Genomic DNA, 27,678 nt, shown 5'->3' on the forward strand with positions numbered 1-27,678 from the left:
AAATTATTTTAGGTGGCACACTGTTCCATATTTTTTCAGATTTTGAATAGTTATTCACTTATTTTAATATGTACTAAGAAAAAAATCTAGAATGCAAATCCTACTATTTAATGATATTATTGCTTAGAAAGATGGTAAGGACAGATGTGACTTAAAATATATTAATAATTATAAAATTAGCAGATGGATATGCAAAAATTAAGAAGGTGAAATGCCAAATAGTTACAGTTTGAGAATCAGTTAATAGTGAAACTAGAAAAAGATACAAATAATCTGGGGGGAAATTACCAACAGGAAAAGCTCATCTCTATGCTACTTCCCTGGAAAGCCTTGATGGTACAAATAAGCCTAACTCTCTTTTAAGAATCATTGTTCTAACTCATAATTAAATCTCAGGGGGAAAAATATGAGACCCAGAATCTTTAGTACTATCACTCCATTATCATTATGTACAAAAACAGAAATATCACCTGTGGTGGCCACGAGTATTGCACTCTGTAGACCTCCAATTAGAGGGAATAGAAATGCTAATGTAGGTTCATTCTGAGAGATGTGAGAAGGCATCACTCCTTGACCAGACTAGCCAGAAGCCTAGGATGCTTCTATCTAACTGAACTTCCCTCTTTCTTTCACCTGGAGTCAGACTTTGCATCACAGTCTGATGGCTCTCTCAGTTTTTGCAGCATTGCCTTCTCTCATAGGCATTGTTCCTAATAAAATCTTAAATGTTCTATCTTTACATTTGCTTCTCAAAAGATCCAGACTAACACATCACCCAAACAGTCTCAATATTTCAGGGAGCCCCCTTTTCCTCTGGAGAAGCCTTACTTTAAAGTACATAAAAAAAGTCAAAAGTCATGGAGTTTCTTGCTCTACAGTGTTTTCTAAATAGAATGCTTTTCTAAAATGGTTCTCAATGCCTCAAGGCCAGAATTAAAGTTTATACCACTAAAGAGTGAATGGCAATAGTTTTATAGCTGCAAAATTCACTGAAAAAATTTTCCTAAAACTTCAGAATAGTTTCCAATGGAAGAAAAAAAAGACTATCCCATCTTGAGTTGAATAGAGTGAAAACCAAAATTGGACTTACATTCTCAGGTAAATTTTTGGCAATGGCACTGTGTGGCATAGGTTCAATACAAAGCAAGTGAATGATTTCTCTCATTGTGACCTCTTCTTTGGTCACATTTCCCACACCAGGTACATAACGCTCTCCTAATACAAACAATGCAAAAAAAAGTAAAACAATTAATTGCTTTCTTTTTAAATGTCTTCCCATTAGGAGCACTTACACACAGAACATTGCATTAAATTAAGTCTATGAGAGAGGGACCAAAAATTATTTGGACAGTCCCTGAATCTGAACAAGTCTATTTGCCAAAAAACAAAGGAAGAAAAATGAAAAGATCTGAAGAACACAGGTCTTACACATGCATGCACGCGCGTGCGCACACACACACACACACACATTATCGACAAGGCCCCTCAATTAAATTAGCATGTGTTTCTAATCCAGAAAATAAGGCAGATAGCATTGAATGAGCAGTGGCAATCATTGACCAGTAGCTTTTCTTTCAAGATTTTCCTCAATTTTGTCTCTACTTATTATTTAAGAAAGACCAAAGTAAAAACTGAAAAACAAAATGCTTTAAAAAAATGTCTGTATGGGTTAAATGACAAAACAGAAATATGTATCAGGAATGATTGCTGTTGCCCACATACCACATTTTCATTTTTCATCTCAATAAACTGCCAAATGAAGAGAGAACATAGCTAAATTGATTATGGGGATTTCATTGGTGTCAACTGCATCTAATTCCCATTACCTCAAGAAGGCCTTCTGTCACCACTGATCTTCAACACTATAACATGTGTACAAAGTCCTATCTTATTACAAAGACAGGGATTCTTTGCCTAAGAGATGTGACAAATTCTACAAATTATCCAAAGTATGCCTTTTTGTTAAATGAGTTCATTTCCAAGAGACCCATTCCTCTTTACATTTGTAAAACAAATTTTTTTTGCCAAAAACAGTATTCCCTAGAAGTTTAGTGCTAGAAGGAACCATAGAGATCATGTAGCTTGCCTTCACATTTTAAAAATCAGGAATTTGAGGCCCAAAGAAAGTAAACGGCATGGTCTTAATAGCTGATAGCAAGACCAAGACTAGATCTTCTGATTTCTAATTTGAATCTCTTTCTACTTCATAATGTTTTCTCTTATAAAACCAGAAATTTTCTATATGTAACTTTTTTTTTAATGTTGACTCTTGAAAGTAATAGACTTACTTTCAGGAATACAGCAAGTATTAACTAAAAATCATGGTTAATATGATTAAGGAAAAACCTAATAAATTTGGGTAAACACAATAACAGCAAAACAATAATAGCAATAAAATGGTAAAAATATAGAACAGCAAATATAAAGTACAGTATTAGAAAGTTTTCATACAATATTTCAAGAACAAACAAAAATTCCCCTCAAGTTCTCATAGTGAAAGAAAGTATATCATCAACTTAAAAGTCTTTAATACATTTTTAATTTAACTATTTTTTCATCAGTGTCCAATGGTATATTCTGAACAGGAAGAGTTATATCTCACTTAGCAACGAAAGCTTACCACACTTCCTGCTAAGACAAGCAGCTAGTTCAGCAACCACCTCTCTGACAAACAAGTAAAAGGAACCCGTGTTTCCAGATTTAGCTAATCTAGAATCCTCACTAGGAACTATTAATACAAAGTAGTGACTGAAACAAGAGACAGAATGAGAAGTCAAGAACTTCTACTTAGCTGGTAAAATCAACAAAAGACTATAATGTAGAATATACAAAAATAAAAGTATGGCCAATATTTGCACAAGGTGATTTAATAGAGACACAATGAAAAGATGTTTTTACTTAGGCCTATGTTATACTGAAGTTTCATATTTATGTAAAATTTTTAGCACTCAAATGAATAGGTACTTTTCATCTACATTTTTAACTAGGATAATTATATTCCAGACCTTTATAAACAAGTCTGAACAATTACAAATGAGGTACTGAAAAATAAAGATGTACTAGCTGTTCTTTCTTAAAAGTAGGTTTCTAAACATACCAATCATACCAGTAACATTAATCTCTAATATTTTATGCTGTATTTGGGAAAAGAGTAAAATGATAAGTAACAATTCTTATTAATGTTTTCTCTAAAAAGCAACCCAGGTTCTGCTTCAAAACATATTTTAATCTTACCCACAATATAGATGAGGACTTGAAGCATTTCTTCTATTAATGTATTGTATTGTTTAATCAAATCCTATAAAATCAATTCAAAAAGAACAAATTAGTTATGTAAGAACTAACTGCTTCCATAAAATATACAGTTCTGTATCAGACTCATGGTCCATCCAGTCCAGTATTTTCTATCAGACCAGAGCAACAGAATTATGAGGTGAATAATTCTCTTTTTTGATATCAAATTTAACGAGATTCATAATACCCAGCATATAATAAGAACTCAGTAACAATTACTAAATATTATTGTTTTCATTATCATTATTCCCCATATAACCTTACGTCAAGAAATTAATTCTAATCTTTAACTTTTCCTCTATTACTGGTTTCCTTCTTACCTGGGTTGGTGAGACTATGGCTTCAAATAGATACCAAACAGTTATGGTGACAGTACCATTTCCTAATACACCTCTTATTTAAGCACTGTAGTAAACTAGGTATTCATTTTCACTGAATATAAAATGATTAAAAATTAGCTTTGTATTTTGTATCTCATTCTTTGATCCTTTGCATGTGACTTCTAATTTGAAAGAATAAAATGATGTGATTCATAAATTCAAAACAGTCAAGAGCTACTCTATGTATAAGCTGGTATCAAATATTAAAACACTGAAGATGTGACAAAACTCCATGAGACAAATTATAAACTGTGAAAAATGTAACAAATACATTAAATGAAGAATTAATATCCTTACTAAATAAGGAACTTTTATAAGAACAAAAAGAGTGAAGGACAGGAACAGATAATTCACTATTAAATAGGAAAAAAAGGTCAATAATCATGAAAACATGTCAAATTAACTGATAAAGAAGTATAAGTATAAAAATGACATACCCTCTTTCACCTATCAGATCAACAAAGATAAAAGTAACAGTGCCATTACAGATGTACATACTGCTACAGAGAGCTTAAATTGGAGTAACTTTTCTGAGAGCAATTTGACAATATATATTAATAGTCTTAAGGAAAAGCACACTATTTTCAACAGCAAATCCATTTCTAAGAATTTACCTTAATAAAATAGTGAGGCAAGTGTTTAAACCTTGAGGTACAGAAAAATAGTTTATAAAATCAAAAACTAAAAAAAAAACCCTCTTCAGCAATAGGGGACTAATGTATGATGTGCTCATACAGCCCAATACTATACAGCCTTTAAAAATTATGATGTAAAAAAACGATGATGTAGTTGTGCATTTATTTAGTGACAAGAAAAACCTATCACAGTATTTTTCTAAGCTCAGGAAGCAAATTACAAAATAGTACATACAAAATGATCCAGTTTTTGCTTTAAAAACAAACAAGACAGCAAAACTTTATGATATTTCTAGAAGGCAGTGTTTTATATGATTTTTCATCTTCTTTTTGTTAACCTATGTATTTTAATTTTTGCAGAGTAAAAAGTATATGCACATATATGCAGATATATATATATGCGTGTCATGTACATATGTGATTTTTGGAGTTATAAAGAAATAAAAATCTTAAATATGATCAAAATTTTTAACTTCAATATTTTCTTTGGAATTAATTCACATAACAGTCTCTGTTACTTACCTGGTCTTTTGTGGAAATGGTCTTGTTAAAAGCATCAGCAAGTTCATACCTCTGAAGTATAAGTAACAAAAACTTGTTGGGATCCATTAAAGATGCTCCAACCTGTAAAAGAAATCCAGCATCACAGTTCTCATGTATTAAGTGGATAAATATTTTGTCACTAATAGGACTGTCAGAAAAATTATAAAGTCTGCAGAAGATAATGTAGTAATCCCTTCCATTTCTATGATACTGTATTCAGTTTTGACAATAAGAAAAATGTACACAAGGTTAAAAATAATTATAATACCTTCTCTTTTTTTACAAGGAACCTATGAAGGAAGGTAAAGACATAAATATCAAAAATAATTTAAATGGGTACCTGAAGCATGATGATATCTTTATCATACATTTCTTCTCTGCACTTAACATCTTGGTAATAAAACACCTATAAAATAAAAGGTAGAATAGAAGCTAAAAGAATTACTTTATTTCAAACAGAAGTCTCAACAAAAACTATTCTTAAAACTTTCTCTAAACTAGAAACCCTAAGAACTCCTTAGTGGCAAAAAAGTTGCAATCACTAATTACCAGGGAAATGCAAATCAAAACCACAATGTGCTACCATATCTCCTTATACCTATAATAGTCTCAGACTGGCTATTATCAAAAAGACAAAAAAAAAAAAAAAGGCATAGACATGAAGAAAAGAAAACTCTTGTGCACTGCTGATAGGAATTTAAATTAGTTAAGCCACTACAAAAAACAGTATAGAGGTTCCTCAGAAACTTAAAAATAGAACTATGATACAATCCAGCAGTTCTACTTCTAGGTGTTTACCCAAAGAAAACAAAAACACCAAGTCAAAAAGATAAATGTACCCCTATGTTTATTGCAGCATGATTTACAATAGGCAAGATATGGAAGCAACCTAAATCAATTAATTGATGAATGGATAAAGAAGATGTAATATATGTGTATATACAATGGAATATTGCTCAGCCATTTAAAAGAACGAAATCTTGCCATTTGTGACAAATGGATGGGTCTAGATGGTATTATGCTAAGTGAAATAAGTCAGACAGAGAAAAACAAATAAATACTTCACTTATATGTGGAATTGAAAAACAAAATGCATGAACAAACAAAACAAAACAGAAACAGACTCACAGATACAAGAAACAAATGGTTACCTATTTGTGGGCACAAGAAACAGGTGAAGGGGATTAGGAGGTATAAACTTCTAATTATAAAATAAATAAGTCATGGGGTTGTAATGTATAGCATAGAGAATACAGTCAATAATATATTGTAAAAATTATATGGTGACAGATGATAGATAACTAGACTTTCATGGGCATCACTTCATAATGTATAAAAGTATCAAAAAATCATTACTGTACACCTGAGACTAATAGGATATTGTATCTCAATTATACTTCAATAAAAAAACTTAAGTTATAAATATGTGAATCATTTTAAGATAATTTTGAGGATAAAGTGAAATACGGCATGAAAACACTTCAGAGTTAAAAATGCTCTTTATTAGTAATTATTTTTGACATGCATAACAAAAGAATTGTTTTCTTTAGTTTAAAATACCCACTTCAATAAAAGTAAACCAATTTCTACCATCAATCATAACATGATTTTTCTCCCAAGTGGTATCTTTACAAGTCCTGTTTCCCAATCCCTTCTTATTTGCTTTAGAACAGAAGGAAAAATTGCAAGGTGGCCTTCCATTAAGACAGATGGTAGGAAGATTACAGGTCACCAAGTAAGGTAATCTTCAGGAATGCCTATGTTAAAGGGCAGGTTTCTGGTGGTCCTACTGGCTTTTACCTTATCTATCCACTTAACAGGATAAAAGGAGAAATATCTATACAGAACTTCTATTTCTGAATTATTATAAGAGAACAGAAATTAAATACTCAGCAAAACATGGGATACAAGGTAAAATTATACAAATGAAAAAAGAATCAGAAAATGAACACATTCATAAATGTGAATGACAGGCCTTGTCATACCTGGCTAATGAGAGAGAGCCCATTTCTTCGCCACATCTCAGCAACAACCTGGGCAACCAATACCAGACAACGCAAAGGATATTCCACTAGTACCTCTACTTGAAAGTCCTCCTAAAACAGAGTGAGGTCAATTTCATTATATCTTAGAGGGCTTGGATGTGTCTCAAAGTTATGGCACTATATATTCCTCAGTTCTCTCATCTGTAAAGTGGGAAAGGTTTGAACTAGATGACTCCAACTCCCAAGCTCAGATTTCAATATACTATATACAGACTTATATTACTAAATGGGAATTATTCAGGTGGGTTTCAAAATATTCTTCTTCCCACTCATCAACTGAGGTTTGGGATACAAACAACACTTTAAATAAAGTTACTTACAAAAGGCACAAATTCATGCAATCTTGAAACAGCACCCAGCCTGCTTAAACGCACATGAAGACCTAAAGTTTAAAAAAAAGGAGAAAAGTGAAAAAGCAATAAACCCAGCTAATTTGTTTCTCAGTTAACTTTTCAAGTTTGGAAACTTGTGAGATTTAAATATACATTTATTGAGTTTAGAAATGACACCTTGGAATGCAAGGCTTGGATTTCTAATTTTGAAACACAACATCACTAACATATCCCACACTGTGCAAGGGGTGCTTATACATCATGTAATTTAATATGCTGCATCTCAAGATATAATAATTTTGCTCTTAACAGAGCATCAAAAGAAATGAAAACTAATCTATTTCTTTTTATAAGAACAGAAGTAATATATAATCACATCAATTATACCATATATATAAGTTAACTAAAAGTGAATCAAAGACCTAAAAACAGGAGCCAAAAGTATAAAACTCTTAGAAGAAAACATAGGGAAAAGACTTCATGGCATCTGACTTGATAATAATTTTTTGGATATGAGACCAAAAGCACAAGCAACCAAAGAAAAAATAAATTAGACTACATCAAAATTAAAACCCTTTGTGTATCCAAGGACACTGTCAATCAAGTGAAAAAACAACCCACAGAATGGGAGAAAATACTTGCAAATCACATATCTAATAAGCCAAACATATCAAGAATTCCTACAACTCAACAGTGACAAAATCTGATTTAAAAATTGACAAAGAACTTCAATAGACATTTCTCTAAAAAAAAAAGATATACACATGGCCAATAAGCACAGGAAAAGACACTCAATATCACTAACCACTAATAAGATACCACCTCTTACTCATTAGGACAGTTAAAAAAACAGGAAATAACAAATGTCAGTAAGGATGTGGAGAATTTGGAATCTTTGTGCACTGTCAGTGGGAAAGTACATGGCGTAGTTGCTATGAAAACATACAGCAGCTCCTTAAAAAATTATAAAGTAGAATTACCTCACAGTCTAGTAATGCCACTTAAGGGTGTATACCCCAAAGAATTGAATACAAGTTCTCAAACAGGTATTTGTACACTCATGTCCATAGCAACATTTTTCACAAGAGCCAAAAGGTGGAAACAATGCAAGCACTCATTGATGGATACATGGATTAAAAAAATGTAGTTTATACCTACTATGGAATATTATTCAGCCTTGAAAAGGAAGGAAACTCACACATGCTACAATATAGACAAACGGTGAGGACATTATACTTTGAGAAATTAGCCAGATATAAAAGGATATGTGTATGATTTCACTTACATGAGGTACCTAGAATAGTCCCGTCAGAGACAGAAAATAGAATGATGATTGCCAGGGACTGCAGGTGGGAATGAGGAGTTATGTTGAATGGTTACAGAATTTCAATTTGGGAAAATGAAAAAAAATCTGGAGATAGATGGAGGTGATGGTTGCACAACAATGTGAATGCCCTTCAATTATATATTTAAAAATAGCTAAAATGGTAAATTTTATGTTATGTGTATTTTACCACAATTTAAAAAATATATACTCCCATTAAGGTGTTAAAAAAAAACTTGACAAGGCTAATTTAAATGGAAATGTAAATCAAAGAATGATTAAAGAAAAATCTATGATTTTGTTCTTTTAGTGGTGAAAGCAACAGTGCCACAGACAAATCAAAGATGCAATCAGGCAAAGAAGGGCTTTAACAATCAGCAACAAGATTTTACTCTATTTTTATTTGGGTGGGAGACGAGTTACCAAGTTAGTCCTTAAGTATGTACTACAAGGATTCATAGATGACTCAGCTAACAAAAGGCCCAGGTAAACAAGCATCCTTAGATATTCTGGAGACAGCTCTTTGAATGATAGTGATAGTAACAGCTCTTAAATGAAGTATGTGATCTGAGTATGTCTGTACCTACTGAGCATAGAACAAATGTAGAAATGTTTCTACTACTCTGCATCTACAAAACAAAGCTAATAAAAATATGCAAAAAACACTCACCAGCAAGAGTCCTAGAGAGTGGCAGATGTATGCTTATAAGATCTTCAGATACTCTGTAGGACTTAGTTTCTAAAGTATGACCACACAACTGCACTACTGTCTTGCTATTAGACATGAAATTCGTACTGCACCTCATCACAGCTTTGTGACATTCCTTATAAGCAACCAGTAAAAGCTCTTCCTGAAAGGAAAATAAAAATGCAAATAAATTGATGTTATCTACATTGCCAAATCATTCAACCAATATCAATTCAATAAATATCATTGAAGAATTATTCTATGTATGCTAGGGCTACCTCCACAGAATCTGCAAGCTAACAGGTAATGTAAGACAGAGACAGATACACACAGACACAAACACAAAGTAAAAATCCCTAAGTACCTTGTAAATGGTACAAACTAATTATGATGAGGGCAAAAAAAAAAATTTGTGAAAGCATCTTTTGAGTAGGGTCTAAAAGACTGCAGAATTTAAGTTCAGGGAAAAGATGAGGAGATGGTGGTATTGCTAGCAGAGATACAGAATAAACAGAAATAAGGGGATGTACAACTCTTGTTCAGACAATGGAGAAGAACAGAATCTAGATAAAGGGTTTATGCATGGAATTAATGAGCAATCAAACTAAATATGCCTTGGCTTCAGCATGTGAATACACTGACGGTATCTGAAGAGTAATAAAGTAGTCAATGCACTGCTTTAAGAAGAATTAACAGGTGTTAAGAGACAAGGAAACCAACAGGAAGATTTCTACAAAGTTAAGTGTAGGAAGATAAGGGTCGCAGCAAGGGTGGGGGCAGTTTGGGCCAAAAAGATTGAACTCATAGGAAATAAGTAAGGGTTATAAAATAAATTTAGGTAAGGAAGATTCAAGTCTGGGTAAGTATAGCAGGGAGAAAGGAGTCAAAAGTCATTTCTTAAGATAGTGTTTCTTCCACTAATTTTATCTTAAAAAAGGAATTCTACAGTCATATACATTTTGAGAATATTCCCTTAGAAATTAGCACATTGATTAAAGGGCTTGAGAAGTTCAGTAGCTTAAAAAAAAGATTCCCGTTTGATTTTGTTCAACCTAGCATATCCCAATCTTTTGTGAAAACAGAACTCCCCCACCCGTCAAAAATCTGTTAATATCTAATATACAGAATGCAATGACTCTGAGATTTCCTGTATGGATGAATGTGTCATTAGTGTGTTGTTTAATAGAACAAGAAGTCAAGAAAAGAAAATGTGAGTTGGAAGCAAAAGGAAATGGTAACAAATCAATTTAATATATTCTGAATTTGAAATATAAGTGTAACATCTAAGCAGAAACATCTAGCCCACAAACTAAAATGACTATGGTTTGGTAGAGTCATTTATGAAGTTTTAATTGAGTCGGTAAGAATAAAAGGTCTGTGGGAAAGAGAAGAGAGTATTAGTGAATGTCCCATTTAATAGAAAGAAGGAATTGGGAAAAAAGCAATGACTGACTGAAATGGGTCATCAAAAATAGAAATATGAGAATAAAGGAGTTTGTGAAAATCAGAGGGAAAAACAAGTTTCAAAAAGATTAAGGTACTCAACAGAATACAATGCTATAGACATTTTTTAAGTAAGATGGGAACTTAGAAGAGACCTCTGAATTTGGTTACTAAAGAGATCCTTTGAAATACTTTTCAAAATAGGCAGATGAATGGAAGAGTGGGATGTACCAGAGGAGAAAATCGAGGAAGCAAACTCCAGGAAGTAATATAGATTGGAACCAAAAGAGTATGCAGAGTCAGTAGTTTTACAAAGAAAGAGATGATACAGAGATGCTTAGTCAGTGAATAGGCTATAGAAAGAGGAGCAGAGAAACTGAGGAGGATGAAACAATTTGACTTAGACAATGTCAATTTTCTCAGGACAGAAATAAATGAAGTCATCTTTCCAAAAATGGAACCTGAGGTAGGGGTGTGTGTTTAAAGATGGTTATGGTCTAAAATTATTGCTTAAGGAAATAACTTAGTTCTATATTTTAAAATTTATTCTCTTAATGGTTTAACACACATAAGAGCTCTTGATTGAAAAAATACCCACACTTCTCCATTTTGGAATATTTAAGTTTATGTGGTCCTAATTTTCATATCATTGATATTTAAATACAAGGGAATAAATAAATAAATGTATTATTTGATTAAATTCCACAATTTCCAAAGATTAACTATCTTTGGGCACATTTTCTAATTAAGTGTAAAAAATTGGATTTTACTCCTAAATTTAAATAAATTCAAATATATAAGAAACTACTTAAATAATAAAACTTTACATCAAGAAAGTTGCAATATAAAACTATGCCATTAATAACCATTAGAGCTCTTAAAAAGGCACTCACCCTACTGACAAATTTTACTTACATCACAAGCACACCATTCCTGGAACATGAGTAAAATATTCTTCAGTTGCATCTGTATAGCAATGGCAGCCTCCCAGTCAGGATCCACTTCTATGTGCTGACCGACCTGTCTTCTGATTTCTTCCATTCCCTGCAAGAAAAGGATGGTTAACATACATATATGGATCTTCTTTCTTTCTTCATCTACTGGCAAAATATAAAAGTGTCAAGATTGATATTCATATATGCATAGCTTTTTAACATGGCTGTTATATTAAGTCAGAAGGCATGGGTTCAACTCTCAGCTCTGTCACTCTATAGCTGTGTGATCCTGGTCAAAGTATTTCTAGGCTTTAATTCATTTATATGTAAAATGGAGATAATAATAACTACATCCTAAGATTGCTATGAGGCTCAAAAGAAATAATGCATGCAAAGTTCTTAATACAGTATCATAAAGTAAGCATTCAATAAACATTAATAATGATAGCAGGGGTTACTTCAAGTATATAAAAAGGTCTATTAAAGCAGGACCAGTGAGGCAGTGTTTAAATTTTATTTCTACTTTGCTAAATATATTTTTCCTCAAATAAAACCCATAATTTGCTTAAAAAAAAGAGAGACTGGAATTACATTTTTAAAAATAAATTTATCTTACTGATGTACAGAACTATCATACCTGCATACAGGTAAGAATCTTCAAAAAAGATCGAAAACCTTCAAGGAACTGCATTCTTAATCTTTCTGTCCATACTATAGGCTTGCTGATCAGGATATACCTATTATTTCAAGAGACAAAGAAATAATTCACTTCCCCATTTTCAGATAATTTGAGGGTTCTCAGGGCTATAGATGTTGTTCATCAAAATTACAGACTCTTAATTTCTTAGAATAATTAGAAGCTCTAGGCAGAGCTAGAATTATACCAGCAAAATGTGAATGTTCTACCAGAGGCAACTGTCAAAGTTAAGCATGACTTCTTCACTCAGAATTTAGTCTGATTAAGTGAACCTAGAGGCAACCCAGCCTGTCACAGCTGGAAAACCCATGTACAAATGTTGTACAACTGTCAATACCCTTTACACAAAGGGCTAGTGGAAATCCCTTCAGTCTCAAAATGCACATCAAAACTGCATAAGCAGGGAGGATTAAAGATGGCAAGGTGAGAGGTAAGACAGAGACATCCTAAAACCACATATAATATGAAAATGTAATTAATACAACCAATCCTGAAAGAGCAATAGGAAAGAAGGCTGTGCCAGACTACATAAACCTGGAGGAAAGAAGAGACCTCACGGAACAGGGTAATATACCAAAGCTGTAAACTGGCAGGACCCAAGCCCTTCCCCCACCACAGCTTACCAGCAGGAGGAAGAGAGACAGAGCAGGGAGGGAGTGGAAGCCTGGGACTGCTGAACACCTAGCCCTGGAGATCTGCTCTTGGAGCACGAACCTGCATTGCATGGTGCTCTGGTGATTAGTGGGGTTGGAAAGCTAAGACAGGCAGAATACCTGGAGAGACTGAGATTCCAGCTTCTTGTGGAAAACAGGGATTCATATCCAGCTGATCTGGGTGGGCACTCTGAGAGACTTCCCAAATTCAAGAGAGCAGCTAAAGGGGCAAGGTTGCACAGAGCTTACTGCTCAGGAGAAAGGACAGGTAGACAAAATTGTACAGGTGCACTCTGCCCAACAGGTTGGGAACTTTCACTGTCTTCAGGTGCTCCAGCCCCCTGGCTGCTACGCAGCTCCAAGGCCCCCCACCATGATATGCAGCCTGCTGCAGATCCCTTGAGGCCAACCTGCACCCGGCTTGCAAACCGGCAAACACTGCCCTGGCGTCCAGCCAGCCAGAGGACAGCCCCACCTACAGCAGCTACAAATGCAAAGCATAGAGGCTTACACGTGTGTGTTTGGCCCACTGGTTATGGCAGTGGAGACAGGCATAGCAGTCAGGACGAAGGACACTGCTCTTTCCTCCTCACAGGCACCAGCACCATTCCCCTGCAACCCCCGACATTGCTCCAGGGGCTGACCAGCTCTAGAAAGTAGAGCTTCTGGGCATTAGAGGGCACCACACACAAATATGAAAGGTCAAAGGAATCTGGGTTCAAAGCAAAATCTCAACATCAGAAAAAGGATAGAATGAAACTAAACGAATAAATATTCCTAAAAGAGATTTCAAAATAAAAACAATAAACATGTTCCTGAAGGTACAGAAAAATATTCAAGAACTCAGGAATGAATTTAGGATGGAAATTCAATCGCTGAAGAACACAATGGAGGGTATTAAAAGCAGATTAGATTCACTGGAGAGATGATAAATGAAATAGAAATTAGAGAAGAGGAATATAAAGAAGCTGAAGCACAGAGAGAAAAAAAGGATCTCTAGGAATGAAAGAATACTAAGAGAACTGTGTGACCAATCAAAAAGGAACAATATTCGTATTATAGGGGTACTAGAAGAAGAAGAAGAGAGAAAAAGGGATAGAAAGTGTCTTTGAGGAAGTATTTGCTGAAAACTTCCCCAATATGGGGAAGGAGATAGTCTCTCAGGCCATAGAGGTGCACAGACCTCCCAATACAAGGGACCCAAGGAGGACAATACCAAGACATAATAATTAAAATGGCAAAGATGAAGGATGAGGACAGACTATTAAAATCAGCCAGGGAGAGAAATAAGATCACATACAAAGGAAAACCCATCAGGTTATCATCAGACTTCTTAGCAGAAACCTTAGAGGCCAGAAGGGAGTGGCATGATATATTTAATGCAATGAAGCAAAAGGGCCTTGAACCAAGAATACTCTATCCGGTAAGATTATCATTTAAATTTGAAGGAGGGATTAAACAATTTCCAGATAAGCAAAAGCTGAGAGAATTTAGCTCCCACAAACCATTTCTACAGTGTATTTTAGACAGAATGCTATAGATGGAAGAGTTCCTAAGGTTAAATAGCTGTCACCAGAGGTAATAAAAAGGGATAGACAGAGTAAAGAATATGATACCTAATATACAAAGAATGGAGGAAGAAGAAAAGAAGGGGAAAAAAAGAACCCTTACATTGTGTTTGCAATAGCATACTAAGTGAGTTATGTTAGACTCCTGGATAGTAAGAAAGTTACCCTTGAACCTTTGGAATCCACAAACCTAAAGCTGGCAGTGGCAATAAGTACATATTATAATCACCCTAAATGTATATGGTCTGAATACGCCAGTGAAAAGACAGAGTCACTGAATGGAAAAAAAAACAAGACGCAAGTATATGCTGCCTACAAGAAACTCACTTCAAAAACAAAGGCATACAGACTAAAAGTGAAGGGATGGAAAAAGATATTTCAGGCAACTAATAGGGAAAACACAGCACATGTTGAAGTACTTCTATCAGACAAAATAGACTTCAAAACAAAGAAAGTCACAAGAGACAAAGACATTACATAATGATAAAGGGGTCGATCAAACAAGAGGATATAACCATTCTAAACATCAATGCACCAAACACAGGAGCACCTACATATGTGAAACAAATACTAACAGAATTAAAAGCGTAAATAGAATGCAATGCATTCATTCTAGGAGACTTCCAACACACCACTCACTCCAAAGGACAGATCCACCAGACAGAAAATAAGTAAGGACACAGAGGCACTGAACAACACATTAGAACAGATGGACCAAACAGACATCTACAGAACCCTACACCCAAAAGCAGCAGGATACACATTCTTCTCAAGTGCACATGGAACATTTTCAAGAATAGATCATATCCTAGTCCACAAAAAGAGCCTCAGTAAATTCAAACACTGAAATGGTACCAACCAGCTACATGGACCAAAAAGATTTGAAATTAGAAATAAATTATGCAAAGAAAATGAAAAAGTCCACAAACACATAAAGGCTTAACAACATGCTCCTAAATAACCAATGGATCAATGATCAAATAAAAACAGAGATCAAATAATATATAGAGACAACCGACAACAGTAATTCAACACCGCAAAATCTGCGGGCCGCAGCAAAGGCTGTGCTAAGAGGGAAGTATATTGCAATACAGGCATACCTCAGGAAAGAATAATAATTCCATATGAACAGTCAAAACTCACAATTAATGAAACTAGAAAAAGAAGAACAAATGAGGCCCAAAGTCAGTAAAAGAAGGGACATAATAAAGATTACAGCACAAATAAATTAGATCAAGAAGAATAAAGCAATACAAAGAATCAATGAAAGCAAGAACTGGTTCTTTGAGAAAATAAACAAAATAGATAAACACCTAGCCAGACTTATCAAGAAAAAAAGAGTCTACACACATAAACAGAATCAAAAATGAGAAAGGAAAAAACACTACAGACACCACAGAAATACAAAGAATTATTAGAGAATACTATGAAAAATTATATGCTAACAAAGTGGATAACCTAGAAGAAATAGACCACTTTCTAGAAAAACACAACCTTCCAAGGCTGACCCAGAAAGAAACAGAAAATGTGAACAGACCAATTACCAGCAACAAAATTGAATTGGTAATCAAAAAACTACCCAAGAACAAAACCCCTGGACCAAAATTCACCGCTGAATTTTATCAAACATTTAGTGAAGACCTAATACCCATTCTCCTTAAAGTTTTCCAAAAAGTAGAAGAGGAGGGAATACTTCCAAACTCATTCTATGAGGCTGGCATCACCCTAATACCAAAACCAGGCAAAGAAACCACAAAAAAAGAAAACTACAGACCAATATCCCTGATGAACATAGATGCAAAAATACTCTACAAAATATTAGCAAAGTGAATTCAAAAATGCATTAAAAAGATCATCCATCGTGATCAAGTAGGATTTATTCCAGGGATGCAAGGATGGTACAATATTCGAAAATACATCAACATCATCCACCACATCAACAAAAAGGACAAAAACCACATGATCATCTCCATAGACGCTGAAAAAGCATTCAAAAAAATTCAACATCCATTCATGATAAAAACTCTCAACAAAATGGGTAGAGAGGGAAGTACCTCAACATAATAAACATCATATATGACAAGCCCACAGCCAACATCATACTTAACAGCGAGAAGCTGAAAGCTTTCTCCCTAAGATCAGGAACAAGACAAGAATGTCCACTCTCCCTACTTTTATTGAACATAGTTCTGGAGGAACTCACCACAGCAATCAGATAACACAAAAGAAATAAAAGGCATCCAGACTACTAAAGAAGAAGTTAAACTGTCACTGTTTGCAGATGACATGACATTGTACATAAAATACCCTGAAGAATCCACTCCAAAACTACTAGATCTAATATCTGAATTCAGCAAAGTTGCAAGATACAAAGTTAATACACAGAAATCTGTTGCATTCCTATACACTAATGATGAACTAGCAGAAAGAGAAATCAGGAACACAATTCCACTCACAATTGCATCAAAAAAAATAAAATACCTAGGAATAAACCTAAACAAGGAAATGAAAGACCTATAGTCTGAAAACTACAAGACACTCATGAGAGAAATTAAAGAAAATACCAATAAATGGAAACACATTCTGTGCTCATGTATAGGAAGAATTAATATTGTCCATCCTGCCTAAAGCAATGTACAGATTCAATGCAATCGCTCCCTATCAAAATACCGAGAGCATTCTTCAACAAACTGGAACAAATTGTTCTAAAATTCATATGAAACCACAGAAGACCCCGAATAGCCAAAGCAATCCTGAGAAGGAAGAATAAAGCAGCGGGATCTCACTTCCCAACTTCAAGCTCTACTACAAAGACACAGTAATCAAGAAAATTTGGTACTGGCACAAGAACAGACCCACAGACCAGTGGAACAGAAAAGGAACCCCAGATATAAACCCAAGTATATATGGTCAATTAATATACGATAAAGGAACCATGGATATACAATGGGGAAATGACAGCCTCTTCAACAGCTGGTGTTGGCAAAACTGGACAGCTATGTGTAAGAGAATGAAACTGGATCACTGTCTAACTCCGTACACAAAAGTAAATTCGAAATGGATCAAAGACCTGAATGTAAGTCATGAAACCATAAAACTCTTAGGAAAAAACATAGGCAAAACTCTCCTGAATATAAACATGAGTAATTTCACAAAGAAATATCACAGACTCGCGAAATAAAAGCAAAAATGAACAAATGGAGTACATCAAACTAAAATGCTTCTGTACAGCAAAGGACACCATCAACAGAACAAAAAGGCATTCTACAGTATGGAAGAATATATTTGTAAATGACATATCCGACAAGGGGTTAACATCCAAAATATATAAACAACTCACACACCTCAACACCCAAAAAGCAAATAACCCGATTAACAAATGGGTGGAGGATATGAACAGACACTTCTCCAAAGAAGAAATTCAGATGGCCAATAGGCACATGAAAAGATGCTCCACATCACTAATTGTCAGGGAAATGCAAATAAAAACCACAGTGAGATATCACCTCACAGCAGTTAGGATGGCTAGTTTTGAAAAAACTAAGAACTACAAATGCTGGCGAGGATGTGGAGAAAGGGGAACCCTCTTACACTGCTGGTGGGAATGTAAGCTAGTTCAACCACTGTGGAAAGCAGTATGGAGATTCCTCAAAAAACTAAAATAGAAAGACCATTTGACCCAGGAATTCCACTCCTAGGAATTTACCCAAATAATATAATTTCTCAGATTCAAAAAGACATATGCACCCTTATGTTTACTGCAGCACTATTTACAATAGCCAAGATATGGAAGCAACCTAAGTATCTGTCAGTAGATGTATGCATAAAGAAGATGTGGTACATATACACAATGGAATACTATTCAGCCATAAGAAAGAAAGAAATCCTACCATTTGCAACAACATGGATGGAGTTGGAAGACATTATGCTCAGTGAAATAAGCCAGGTGGAGAAAGACAGGTACCAAATGATTTTCTTCATTTGTGGAGTATAACAACAAAGCAAAACTGGAGGAACAAAACAGCAAGAGACTCACACACTCCAAGGAGGGACTAGCGGTTGCCAAGGGGAGGGGTAGGGAGGGGCGGGTGGGGAGGGAGGGAGAAGGGGATTGCAGAGTATTATGATTGGCACACATGGTGTAGGGGGGATCATGAGGTAGACAGTGTAGCACAGTGAAGACAAATAGTAAGTAACTGTGGCATCTTGCTATTATTTTGGGCAGTGACTGCAATGGGGTATGGGAGTGACACAACAAAATGGGTGAATGTAGTAACCACATTGTTTTTTCATGTGAAACCTTCCTAAGAATGTATATCAATAATTCCTTAATAAAAATAAGTAAATAAATAATAAATAAATAAAAAGAAAACAACTGAAAAAAAGGAAAAAAAAAGACTGCATGCTCAAGATGTATGTTGTTCATGGAAATTATTTCAGAATATTCTGTAAACTAAAGTATTTATTGTGCATTAAAATTCTACACTTTTACCACAGAGACATGCAAACATGAGAATTTCAGAAAATCTACAGAACATACAGTAGTTGGTCTAAAAGGATTCAACACCTCTGTTGTTGCCACTCAGTGTGCAAACAGACTTGCAGATGTTTGTGAACATTCTGTAATGGCTCTCCAGAGCTACTCATTCCTGTTACCTGACTTCAATGCAATAAATATACTAGTGTCCTATATGTGTGTGTGTGTGTGTGTGGAGGGGCAAATCATGAGATTTGAGAGAAGTCCCCTACTTCCAGGGTTTCTTAACCCAGAACCCAGCAGAAGGATGTGAACACCTATATCATCTTGGTTTGCACATCAGGATTTATTTGTTTCAAGCAATAAACAGACCCACTTTAGCCTATGATTTACAAAACCAGTATTTCCTTTGGCTATAAAGACAATAACTGGTTTCATGTCCAATGGGAACAATGTTTATCATGAAATTACTCCAGGAAGAAATCATTAAAAATTACTAAAATTATTTTGTACTTAGACAATCCATATCAATTCCTGTTATATACCAGTATTGGGAACATAAACATGAATAAGATACCCTGCCCCTGAGGTTCGAAGTATAAGGTGAGGAAACAAATACATTTGCCAGGCACTATAACCCAATAGTAAGCACTAAAAAAAGGTACAAAGGAAGTAATGTAGAAACATGAAAGAAAATGCAACAAAGATAGGGAAAAATATTTTTTTATTTGTAATGATAGTAGGCATTATGGTTTAGTTTTTCCCTTTGTTTAGATATTTATCAATATGTTGAAAGTACCTTAAAAATACAGTAATCAGTACCTTATCAAAGAAGTAACTTTAAGCACACTAATTACCTTCTAAATCTGTCTTTTAAAGTAAAGGTAAAAAAGACAAAGGTTTTAAAAGCTGTCACAATGAACAAATGGCATCAATGTTTGGTTGTTTTCCAGAGCACTGCTACTCAAAGGATGGTACACAGACCAGAAGTATCAGTACTGCCTGAGTACTTTTTAGAAATGCAGAACCTTAGATTCTAGTCATACCTACTGAACAATCATCTACATTTCCACAAGCTCCCCCGATGATTTGCAGTCATATTAAAACTCGAGAAGCACTGATCTAGGGAAGAGAGTTTACATTTCTAGTTTCTAGGCACTTCACATAGTTCATGTCTGACCTCTGAAGCAGACCTAACAAGTAAAGATGTAAGGGATAGGAAGAAAGGAAAGGAAAGAAACAGTCTGCAGATAAAAATGGGTGACAAAAGCAGTAGGAGAAGGGTAAAAGCAAGGACAGGGTAGGTGAGTAAGGGGTGATTTGGTTGGTGAGCCTGCAATACTTGCAGAATAGGAAGAACAGGCTAGAGTAATGGAAAGATAATATTCACTTAATAGAACCAAGGTTCAACTGTATCTCCTTTCTAAGTTTCATTTCCACATTGAATTAGCAACTGAGAAACAAAAAATTCCTACAGACACCTTTCATAGAGTGAGTGAGAAATGAAACTAAATTAATAGAGGTATATTACTTAGATTAAGGGAGGTAATAATCACTTAGTTCTACTAGCCAGACCTCAGACTACTGTGTCAATTTCTTGGCATATACCTAAGTGGTATACATTCAACTCAAACAGATTCAGTAGGGAAGGACAATGCTTCGGAAGGAATTTTAAATATGAAATGGGTAGACTTAAGGAAACTGATGCACTTAACCGAGTGAAGGCTTTGTAAATATGCCTGCTGTCTTAAAACATCTCTTTGAATTTAATGAGAATTGAGGTTGTTCTAAATGGACAAAGGGAGAACCAGAATCACAGAACGAAAGCTACAAAAAGACAGAGTTTAATGTAAAATAAGAGATCCTCTCACAGATGGAAGGGGCTATGCAAAGGTTGGAATGCAATGCTTGGAGGGAATGAAAATGTCCTGAGGATGGCTGAACAGATCTTTGACCAGTACCAGCAAACTTGTTTCATGCTGAGGGTGAGTCAGGTAAGCAGCATATAAGGCAAGACTATGAAAACCTACAGATACTGGAAAAATTTAGACTTTTTTTATTTTGGAAAAAATTATAAGACATTAAGTATTTGTGGTTATTTCTAACTAACTTAAAAGCAGGGTTTCAGGAAGTAGTGGTTAACAAGTAAGTAATGAGGGACAGACTAAGATATGCCTGTGAAATTTCTACAAGGAGAGATTGAGGAAATGGAGTTCAATAATTATTTGTTAAATGAAGGGTATATCTGATTGGTGATTTAGGCCAGGTTTCAGAGGTTTTACTCTTGTTTATGTGTTCTGTGAGGCTGCATGATGTAGTGAAAAGAACATGAGCATTACACAAAAATAGTCTAGGTTCAAATAGAAGTTCTGCCAGTTCCTAGCTTTGTGACCTCAGGCAAATAATTATAATTTACAAGATATCACCTACACTATGAGAATACTGCAAGAATAAATGAGGTAGAATAAGTAAAGCTCCTTAGCACACACACAGTTACTAGAAAAGAACACAGGACCCTTGTGAGAGTGAATTAAATACTTAAAATATGTTAATTTTCTCTTCTTCTTATCATTAGATATATCTCTATCTAGGCAAGGATATAGGAAAGAAGTTGTAAGCACCAGAAGAGTAGGAAAACTTTAAAGTTACTTTCCAAACCAGGGACCCTAAAGTTTTACCATATATATTGGTAAGTATCTATATTATTCACTATAGAGAATAACTATGGTCAGAGATCCAGAAAATACAATAAAATATGATAAAATAATATGCTATTATGTAGCACTTCTCTGAATATAAAAATAACTCAGTTACAAGAATACTTGACAGAAATGAGAGCGATAGTAAAGAGATTTTTTCCTGGTGAATACACCGATAACTTTAAGTACTCCCATTTGGAGTTTTTGTGTATATTTTGCTTGTGGGTTTGTCTTGCATACCATGTAATTTATGTACGATTTGTGAATTACACTGACTAAATGGTGATTCACTACTGAATTCATCCACCATTTCTACTTGTACTAAAGATATAACAGAACAACTTACTGAACTTTAAAGAATGATATATATGTCATAATCACATTTGGAAATTGAGGAATTTGAAAAGGTCTGGAAGCATTTTCCTCAATAATATCAAGGATCTAATGCATAGTTCCAGAAATCTGCCAAAAGAATTTTTAAATAGACTAAACTATTTCTAACTTCGTTTGGAAGCCTGTTTCCACCTCTCTATCTACACCCTAACATGGTCACTAAGAAGAACTGGACAAAATTAGAGTGATTTTCTCCCATAGGGAATAGAAATAATCATATATACCTCAGAGCTCTTTATTTTAAATAGCAAACTAAATGAAATATATTTTGTCTTAATATATTCTTAAAAGAATATTTAATGTTTATGATTTATTGAATAGTTGTTATATTCTTATATAAGGTCTTATATTCTTATAATATTCACCATCCATTTCTATTTCTTTAGGTCCAATGATTCCAAATGTGAACTATTGTGATTCCAATTTTAGTTTAAAAGGAAAATCTCTAGTCTCTTCAGGGAGAAAAACTTAAACCCTGATGAGTATCAATAACTTAGTTATATATCCATAAAGGAGATAAAAAGAAACCCACATCAGAAAGATCATCTGAAACTATGCTGAGAGACCACACAAGAGGGACAGAACCAAAGTGCATGGATGGAAGTGGGTGGAAGGCATGCTAATTACAATGAAGATTCATTTAGTGACCCCAAGAGACCCTGTGTTCCTGTGACAGGCTTGTCCTCAGTACTTTATTGTTAACCTGGTTTTAACTCTGTAAGAAGCCTTCACTTAAAACATTCATTGACCAGAAACAGTAACAGTTCTTTGTATTTGCATCATTACAAAGAGCATCCTAGATAACCAAAAGGATCAGAGGTTTATCTATAAGATGAAACAAATAAGCATGCTGTATTTAACAGGTACCCTCACCTTTTGACTCGAACAACTTACTTTAGATCACATATTACTGCATAAACTCTTCCCAATTTGTCCTGGCTATAACCCTGGAAGTTGAATTTATTGTTCCTGTCCAAGTACTCAGGCAAAACTTCCAGCAGAGTTTCAGTAATGACAGAGATAACATTCTGCTCTTCAATAAGATGTCGAGCCTGCAGAATATTTCATGAATATTATCTTTAGTATTGATTCATTATAATATGGACTTAATTTATTCATTCATTAAGTTGGTCAGTAGGCAATTTTTAATAAATATTTATTGAGCGATAACACAGTCCTTAGTCTCACAGAACAGTAATTTCTGAGATGTTATCTTCTAAAACTAAAAATTCCCTACTCTACAGTAACTAAAAAACACCTGTCTGGACACCCCAAGCCCATTACACAGGTTAGCTATATAACGGTATCAATAACCATACAATGGGAACAGTAGAACAAATATAGGTGCCTTTTATGACTTCTATCACATTACTATCTATTCTGGCACCTCTCCCTAACTCTCAGTCCCATGTCTCTTCCTCATCCTTTTCTCTGACCTTTGAAATGGTAAAGTAGGAAGAGTTAACCAAATGGTTCAGAAGAAACAGGAAAAGAAGTAAAACAAAAGGAAACAGAATCCTCTACTCTCCTCCCAGGCCTATGCAGCATCATATCTTACACAAATGCTTGGTAATCATACTCTACTCCTGCTTTGTTTTATATTAATCTATCACCCTCCTCCAGGCCCACCAATAATTAACTAAAGAACAAAGGAATAGCAACAAGATTGTTTTGGTATTGAGAAAACACTGCTTGTAAGTTACTCTAGAAGCCGAGAAGCCAGCTCTGGACTTCACCTGCAGGGACTTCTGGACAAAGGTAGTGTCATCATTCTCAATCAAGTTACCTATCCTTGGGTAGCACAAAAGTGTTATTCATATGCACATACCATTAAAGTCTTACTCAATTATCCACATGGAATTAGTCCAACAGTGATTGTGGCATTTTAAAAATCTGACTCAACATTAAGCAAAATTCTTAAGCAGCAAAACACATTTTACTTAGAAAGACTGCAAAGAAATGATACATACCAGAGTAGGGACAGTAAACATCTGAACTGACAGTGCAGTTATAGAGATACTTCTGTCATGATCATCACTGATATATTCTTTCTGCAGCTGTTTATAATACTGAAAGATACAATAGAGATTCAAATGTAAATGACTACAGAAAACTTTTAAAATCCCAATTTTAACAGCTGCTGCAAATTTGCATCTATGTATAAAGTGACAAGTATTATAACTCCTATCTAAGGGAGATAGTATGGTCAACAAAAATGTATCAGAAAGAGGATAACAAACAAAAGACCAAATACGAATTCAGCTACCCAATCTAGCAGAGTTCAAATGGAATGACAAAAAAACCCAGAAAACACAAACACAGGTAAAAATCACAAATGGCTGCAATAGTACAGTGTATCCTTTACCTAAACAGAATCTGGGCAATCTGTAGCCCTCCCTATACAGTGGTATAGAGCAGGGTCTATATTCAAAGTATTTAAAAAACTGATATGACCCAGAAAACCAACCAATCAGATCCAATCAAAGTCTTAAACAGAATGGATGCTGGCTGCAAATAATTTCTTCTCCATACTGGTACATACCAACTGAAAATCAACCCTGATACATTGGGAGAACAAAAATAGTAATAATACATCCAGTCATATATCTAGCATAGTATTAGATCCTCGGCCTAACATGCTTAATTTTATCCACTGGAATGAATACAAAGTTTAAGAAGTAACCATGGTGTACAGAATAATCTAAGTAGGGAGAACTGATTTTCTATAAAGAAGACAAATTCATTTCAGATTACACATATGGTTCAATATTCTGTCTCTATAAAGAGTTTTAGAAGAAGAGAGTTGACATGTTGAGTTGCTGTCACCTTTCAAGAAACCAAATGTCTTAGCTATTTTTAACAATCTACTTCTAAGATCCAGGAAGTACAGGTATCTTACCCCACAGCATCATTTGTCTTTGACAATCATTATTTCACTCCCTGCTTCCAATTCCATTCTGGGTCCTACCTCTGTCCTAAGTTTTACAGAACTGCCTGCAACTTAAAATCAGAGGAAACCAACAAGTATTTATTGGATACCTTTGTATAACACAAAGTAGAAGATTCAAAGAAGTCCCTGTTCTGTATTACCAAGCAATATATAACTTGAGAGATAGACGGAATTTATATACAACAATGTATGGGATATACAATAGATTGATAAAACAAGATTAAAAAGCTATAAGTTTTATCTTTATGTCTTAGCCTCAAACAGTTTAAGTATAACTCTTGCCCATCTAATTCTTGCCTCCATTTAGCATGCATATCTGTTTCTTTTCCTTGCTATACTAGTCATTTCCACATTTGGTATGATTTTACTAACAGGCAAATAATTATGAAGGATGGATACATGTGTGAATGTGATAACTTCATACTGCTCTGTCTAGGCAAATAATAGGTCATTTTCCACCTATCTCCTCTCCCAGACTACTGTTGCCTTACTACCAAATGTGAAACTAAATGCCCTTGGCAAAGAAATGAATCATAAAATTATATTCTCAACTCATAATTACCCCTTTTGTTTCTAGTATTTCATTTACAAAAATAGTTTTTATTTCTATTTACTGGTTATCTATTTATAGAGAGCAATTACCTTCACAAATTCCATAGCAAAGAATTTTTTGTATTCCATCTCCATAAAAAAACTGCTGAAGATCAATTCATGAAGAATCTTACGGGCACCTATAGATCATTTTTGCGGGAAGTGGGAGAGTATCACCAAGGCAAAAAAATAACATTCCAGCTATTAGAAGTGGCAGAATATTACAGAACTATTTCTAATAGTATTATTATTCAGATCAAAACATGCTAACAGACCTGAAGGACTAAAAGATGAGTAGCATTTATTACATTAATATTTAATAGCTAGAATTTAAAACACATACATATGTTGCCTTTCCCCTTTTTCTGTACCCCTCTCACCACTTTATCTCACTTCATTCTGCTTCTCCATTTCTTTGTGTTCTACTTCACTCAAACTACTCTTACTCTCTGTATCATCCCTTCTCAATCCCCTTTAGCCTCTCTCACCTTTTACTTTTTGTTCTGCATTTATATTTTAAAAATAAAAATTAACATAGCTTTAATAATGCCACTATTACGTGAATATACCACACACTTGACCCTTGAACAACAGTTTCAAACAGTGTGGGTCCACTTATACACAGATTTTTTTTTCAATATATAATGGAAATATTTTTGGAGATTTGCAACAGTTTGAGAAAACATTTTCTTTTCTCTAGCTTACTTTATTGTAAGAGTAAAGTATATATATATGAACATACAAAATATGTGTGAGCTGTTATGTTATTAGGAGAGCTTCTGGTCAACAGCAGGCCATTAGTAGTCAAGATTTTATGGAGTCAAAAGTTATTCACAGATTTTCAACTGCATGCGGGTAGACGGTTGGTGCCCCTAACCCCTCTACTGCTCAAGGGTCAACTGTATATACTCTTTTTACTGGACCTGACTGAACGAAAAAGCATTATAATAAAAAGACAATATCCCTACGTTTAAACACAGAAGAACATATGAATATGTATTGATTGGTTAACCTAACTTTGAAGTATAACATCTTATCAACGAAGATCACAGATTTAATAAACAAAAGAGATCACAGCTCCCATTTAAGGTCATAATCTTCTTTTGCTTCATGGTGAGCAGCATAAACAAAGATCTACCTACCTTTATAAAGCTTTGCATCCCAAAGCATTAACCTGCTTATGAGACACGGATTCTCAGAGCCAGGTTCTTCTCTAAGGCATGCTTGGCAAAAGATCTGTCTAAAATCACCTGCAAAAAAAGAAGTCACCTAATTTTTCTTTTATCATATTTCTCCTCAAAGTATGTTTCCTACAATAATGTGAAAAATAAACATTAGTCTTCCTACACTTCATGCCAAGACTAATTCTGCCAACATCAACGATTCAAGAGCCAATGAAATTTATTTATGACACCTGAAAAGCAATCCTGAAAACTGATGAAAGTGTATAAACCAAAAAAAAAAAAGGTTTTTTAGAATTTTATCCTCAATTACATTTTAAAATTCATGGATTTTTGTAAAAAAAAAAACAATATTTTATGAGAAATAAGAAAAATAGGCCATATGCTTACTTGAATAGCTCATAATTTTATTCATCCATGAACCAAGACGCAAAGCAAATTTCTGATGAGCCATAACCTCAGAGTGTAATACTTCTACATGAAGTGGATGTTGAGAGACATTTTCCGAATGACTCTACAAATGAAAGAATATTTTTAAAAACACAGTTGTAAAATCTTTGTTTTAACTAAGTAGTCTATTTTTCAAAAAAAGAAATCACATGACCCTTGCAATTCCAAACCTTGGAGTCTAAATCCTCCAATCCTAACTTTATTTATGATGCTAAAGCACTTCAACAATATACTGGTTCTACTTGGGCTCTTCTTCTAATCATGCATTTCTTTTAAAATTCTCTGTCTCCAATTCAGGAAGTTACCTTTATATCTTCCTTTGCTTCCTGGCAAGCCGCAAAAGCACCTGATTTAACAGCGCGACGACCCTAATTATAGACATACATGAGAATTAAGGAGT

At 34.4% G+C, this 27,678-nt stretch overlaps 1 protein-coding gene across 3 annotated transcripts in view; it reads right to left on the minus strand.

The window, feature by feature from the left end:
* The window catches only part of UBR1 (ubiquitin protein ligase E3 component n-recognin 1), a 200,475-nt gene that overhangs the window by 91,625 nt on the left and 81,172 nt on the right, over positions 1-27,678 (minus strand). For all 3 annotated transcript variants that reach the window (XM_036923690.2, XM_057488747.1, XM_057488746.1), the window contains exons 7-21: positions 27,584-27,646; positions 27,219-27,342; positions 26,790-26,897; positions 25,699-25,787; positions 24,077-24,175; positions 23,001-23,158; positions 12,257-12,356; positions 11,600-11,728; positions 9,224-9,404; positions 7,218-7,279; positions 6,838-6,948; positions 5,193-5,258; positions 4,832-4,933; positions 3,235-3,298; positions 1,091-1,215 (exon numbers count right to left, since the gene is read on the minus strand). In XM_036923690.2, the coding sequence (XP_036779585.2) occupies positions 1,091-1,215; positions 3,235-3,298; positions 4,832-4,933; positions 5,193-5,258; positions 6,838-6,948; positions 7,218-7,279; positions 9,224-9,404; positions 11,600-11,728; positions 12,257-12,356; positions 23,001-23,158; positions 24,077-24,175; positions 25,699-25,787; positions 26,790-26,897; positions 27,219-27,342; positions 27,584-27,646 (1,581 nt within the window). The remainder of the gene's footprint in view (positions 1-1,090; positions 1,216-3,234; positions 3,299-4,831; positions 4,934-5,192; positions 5,259-6,837; positions 6,949-7,217; positions 7,280-9,223; positions 9,405-11,599; positions 11,729-12,256; positions 12,357-23,000; positions 23,159-24,076; positions 24,176-25,698; positions 25,788-26,789; positions 26,898-27,218; positions 27,343-27,583; positions 27,647-27,678) is intronic.

This window comes from Manis pentadactyla, chromosome 11 (genome assembly GCF_030020395.1).
Source record: "Manis pentadactyla isolate mManPen7 chromosome 11, mManPen7.hap1, whole genome shotgun sequence".
In the NCBI taxonomy this organism is placed as follows: domain Eukaryota; kingdom Metazoa; phylum Chordata; class Mammalia; order Pholidota; family Manidae; genus Manis; species Manis pentadactyla.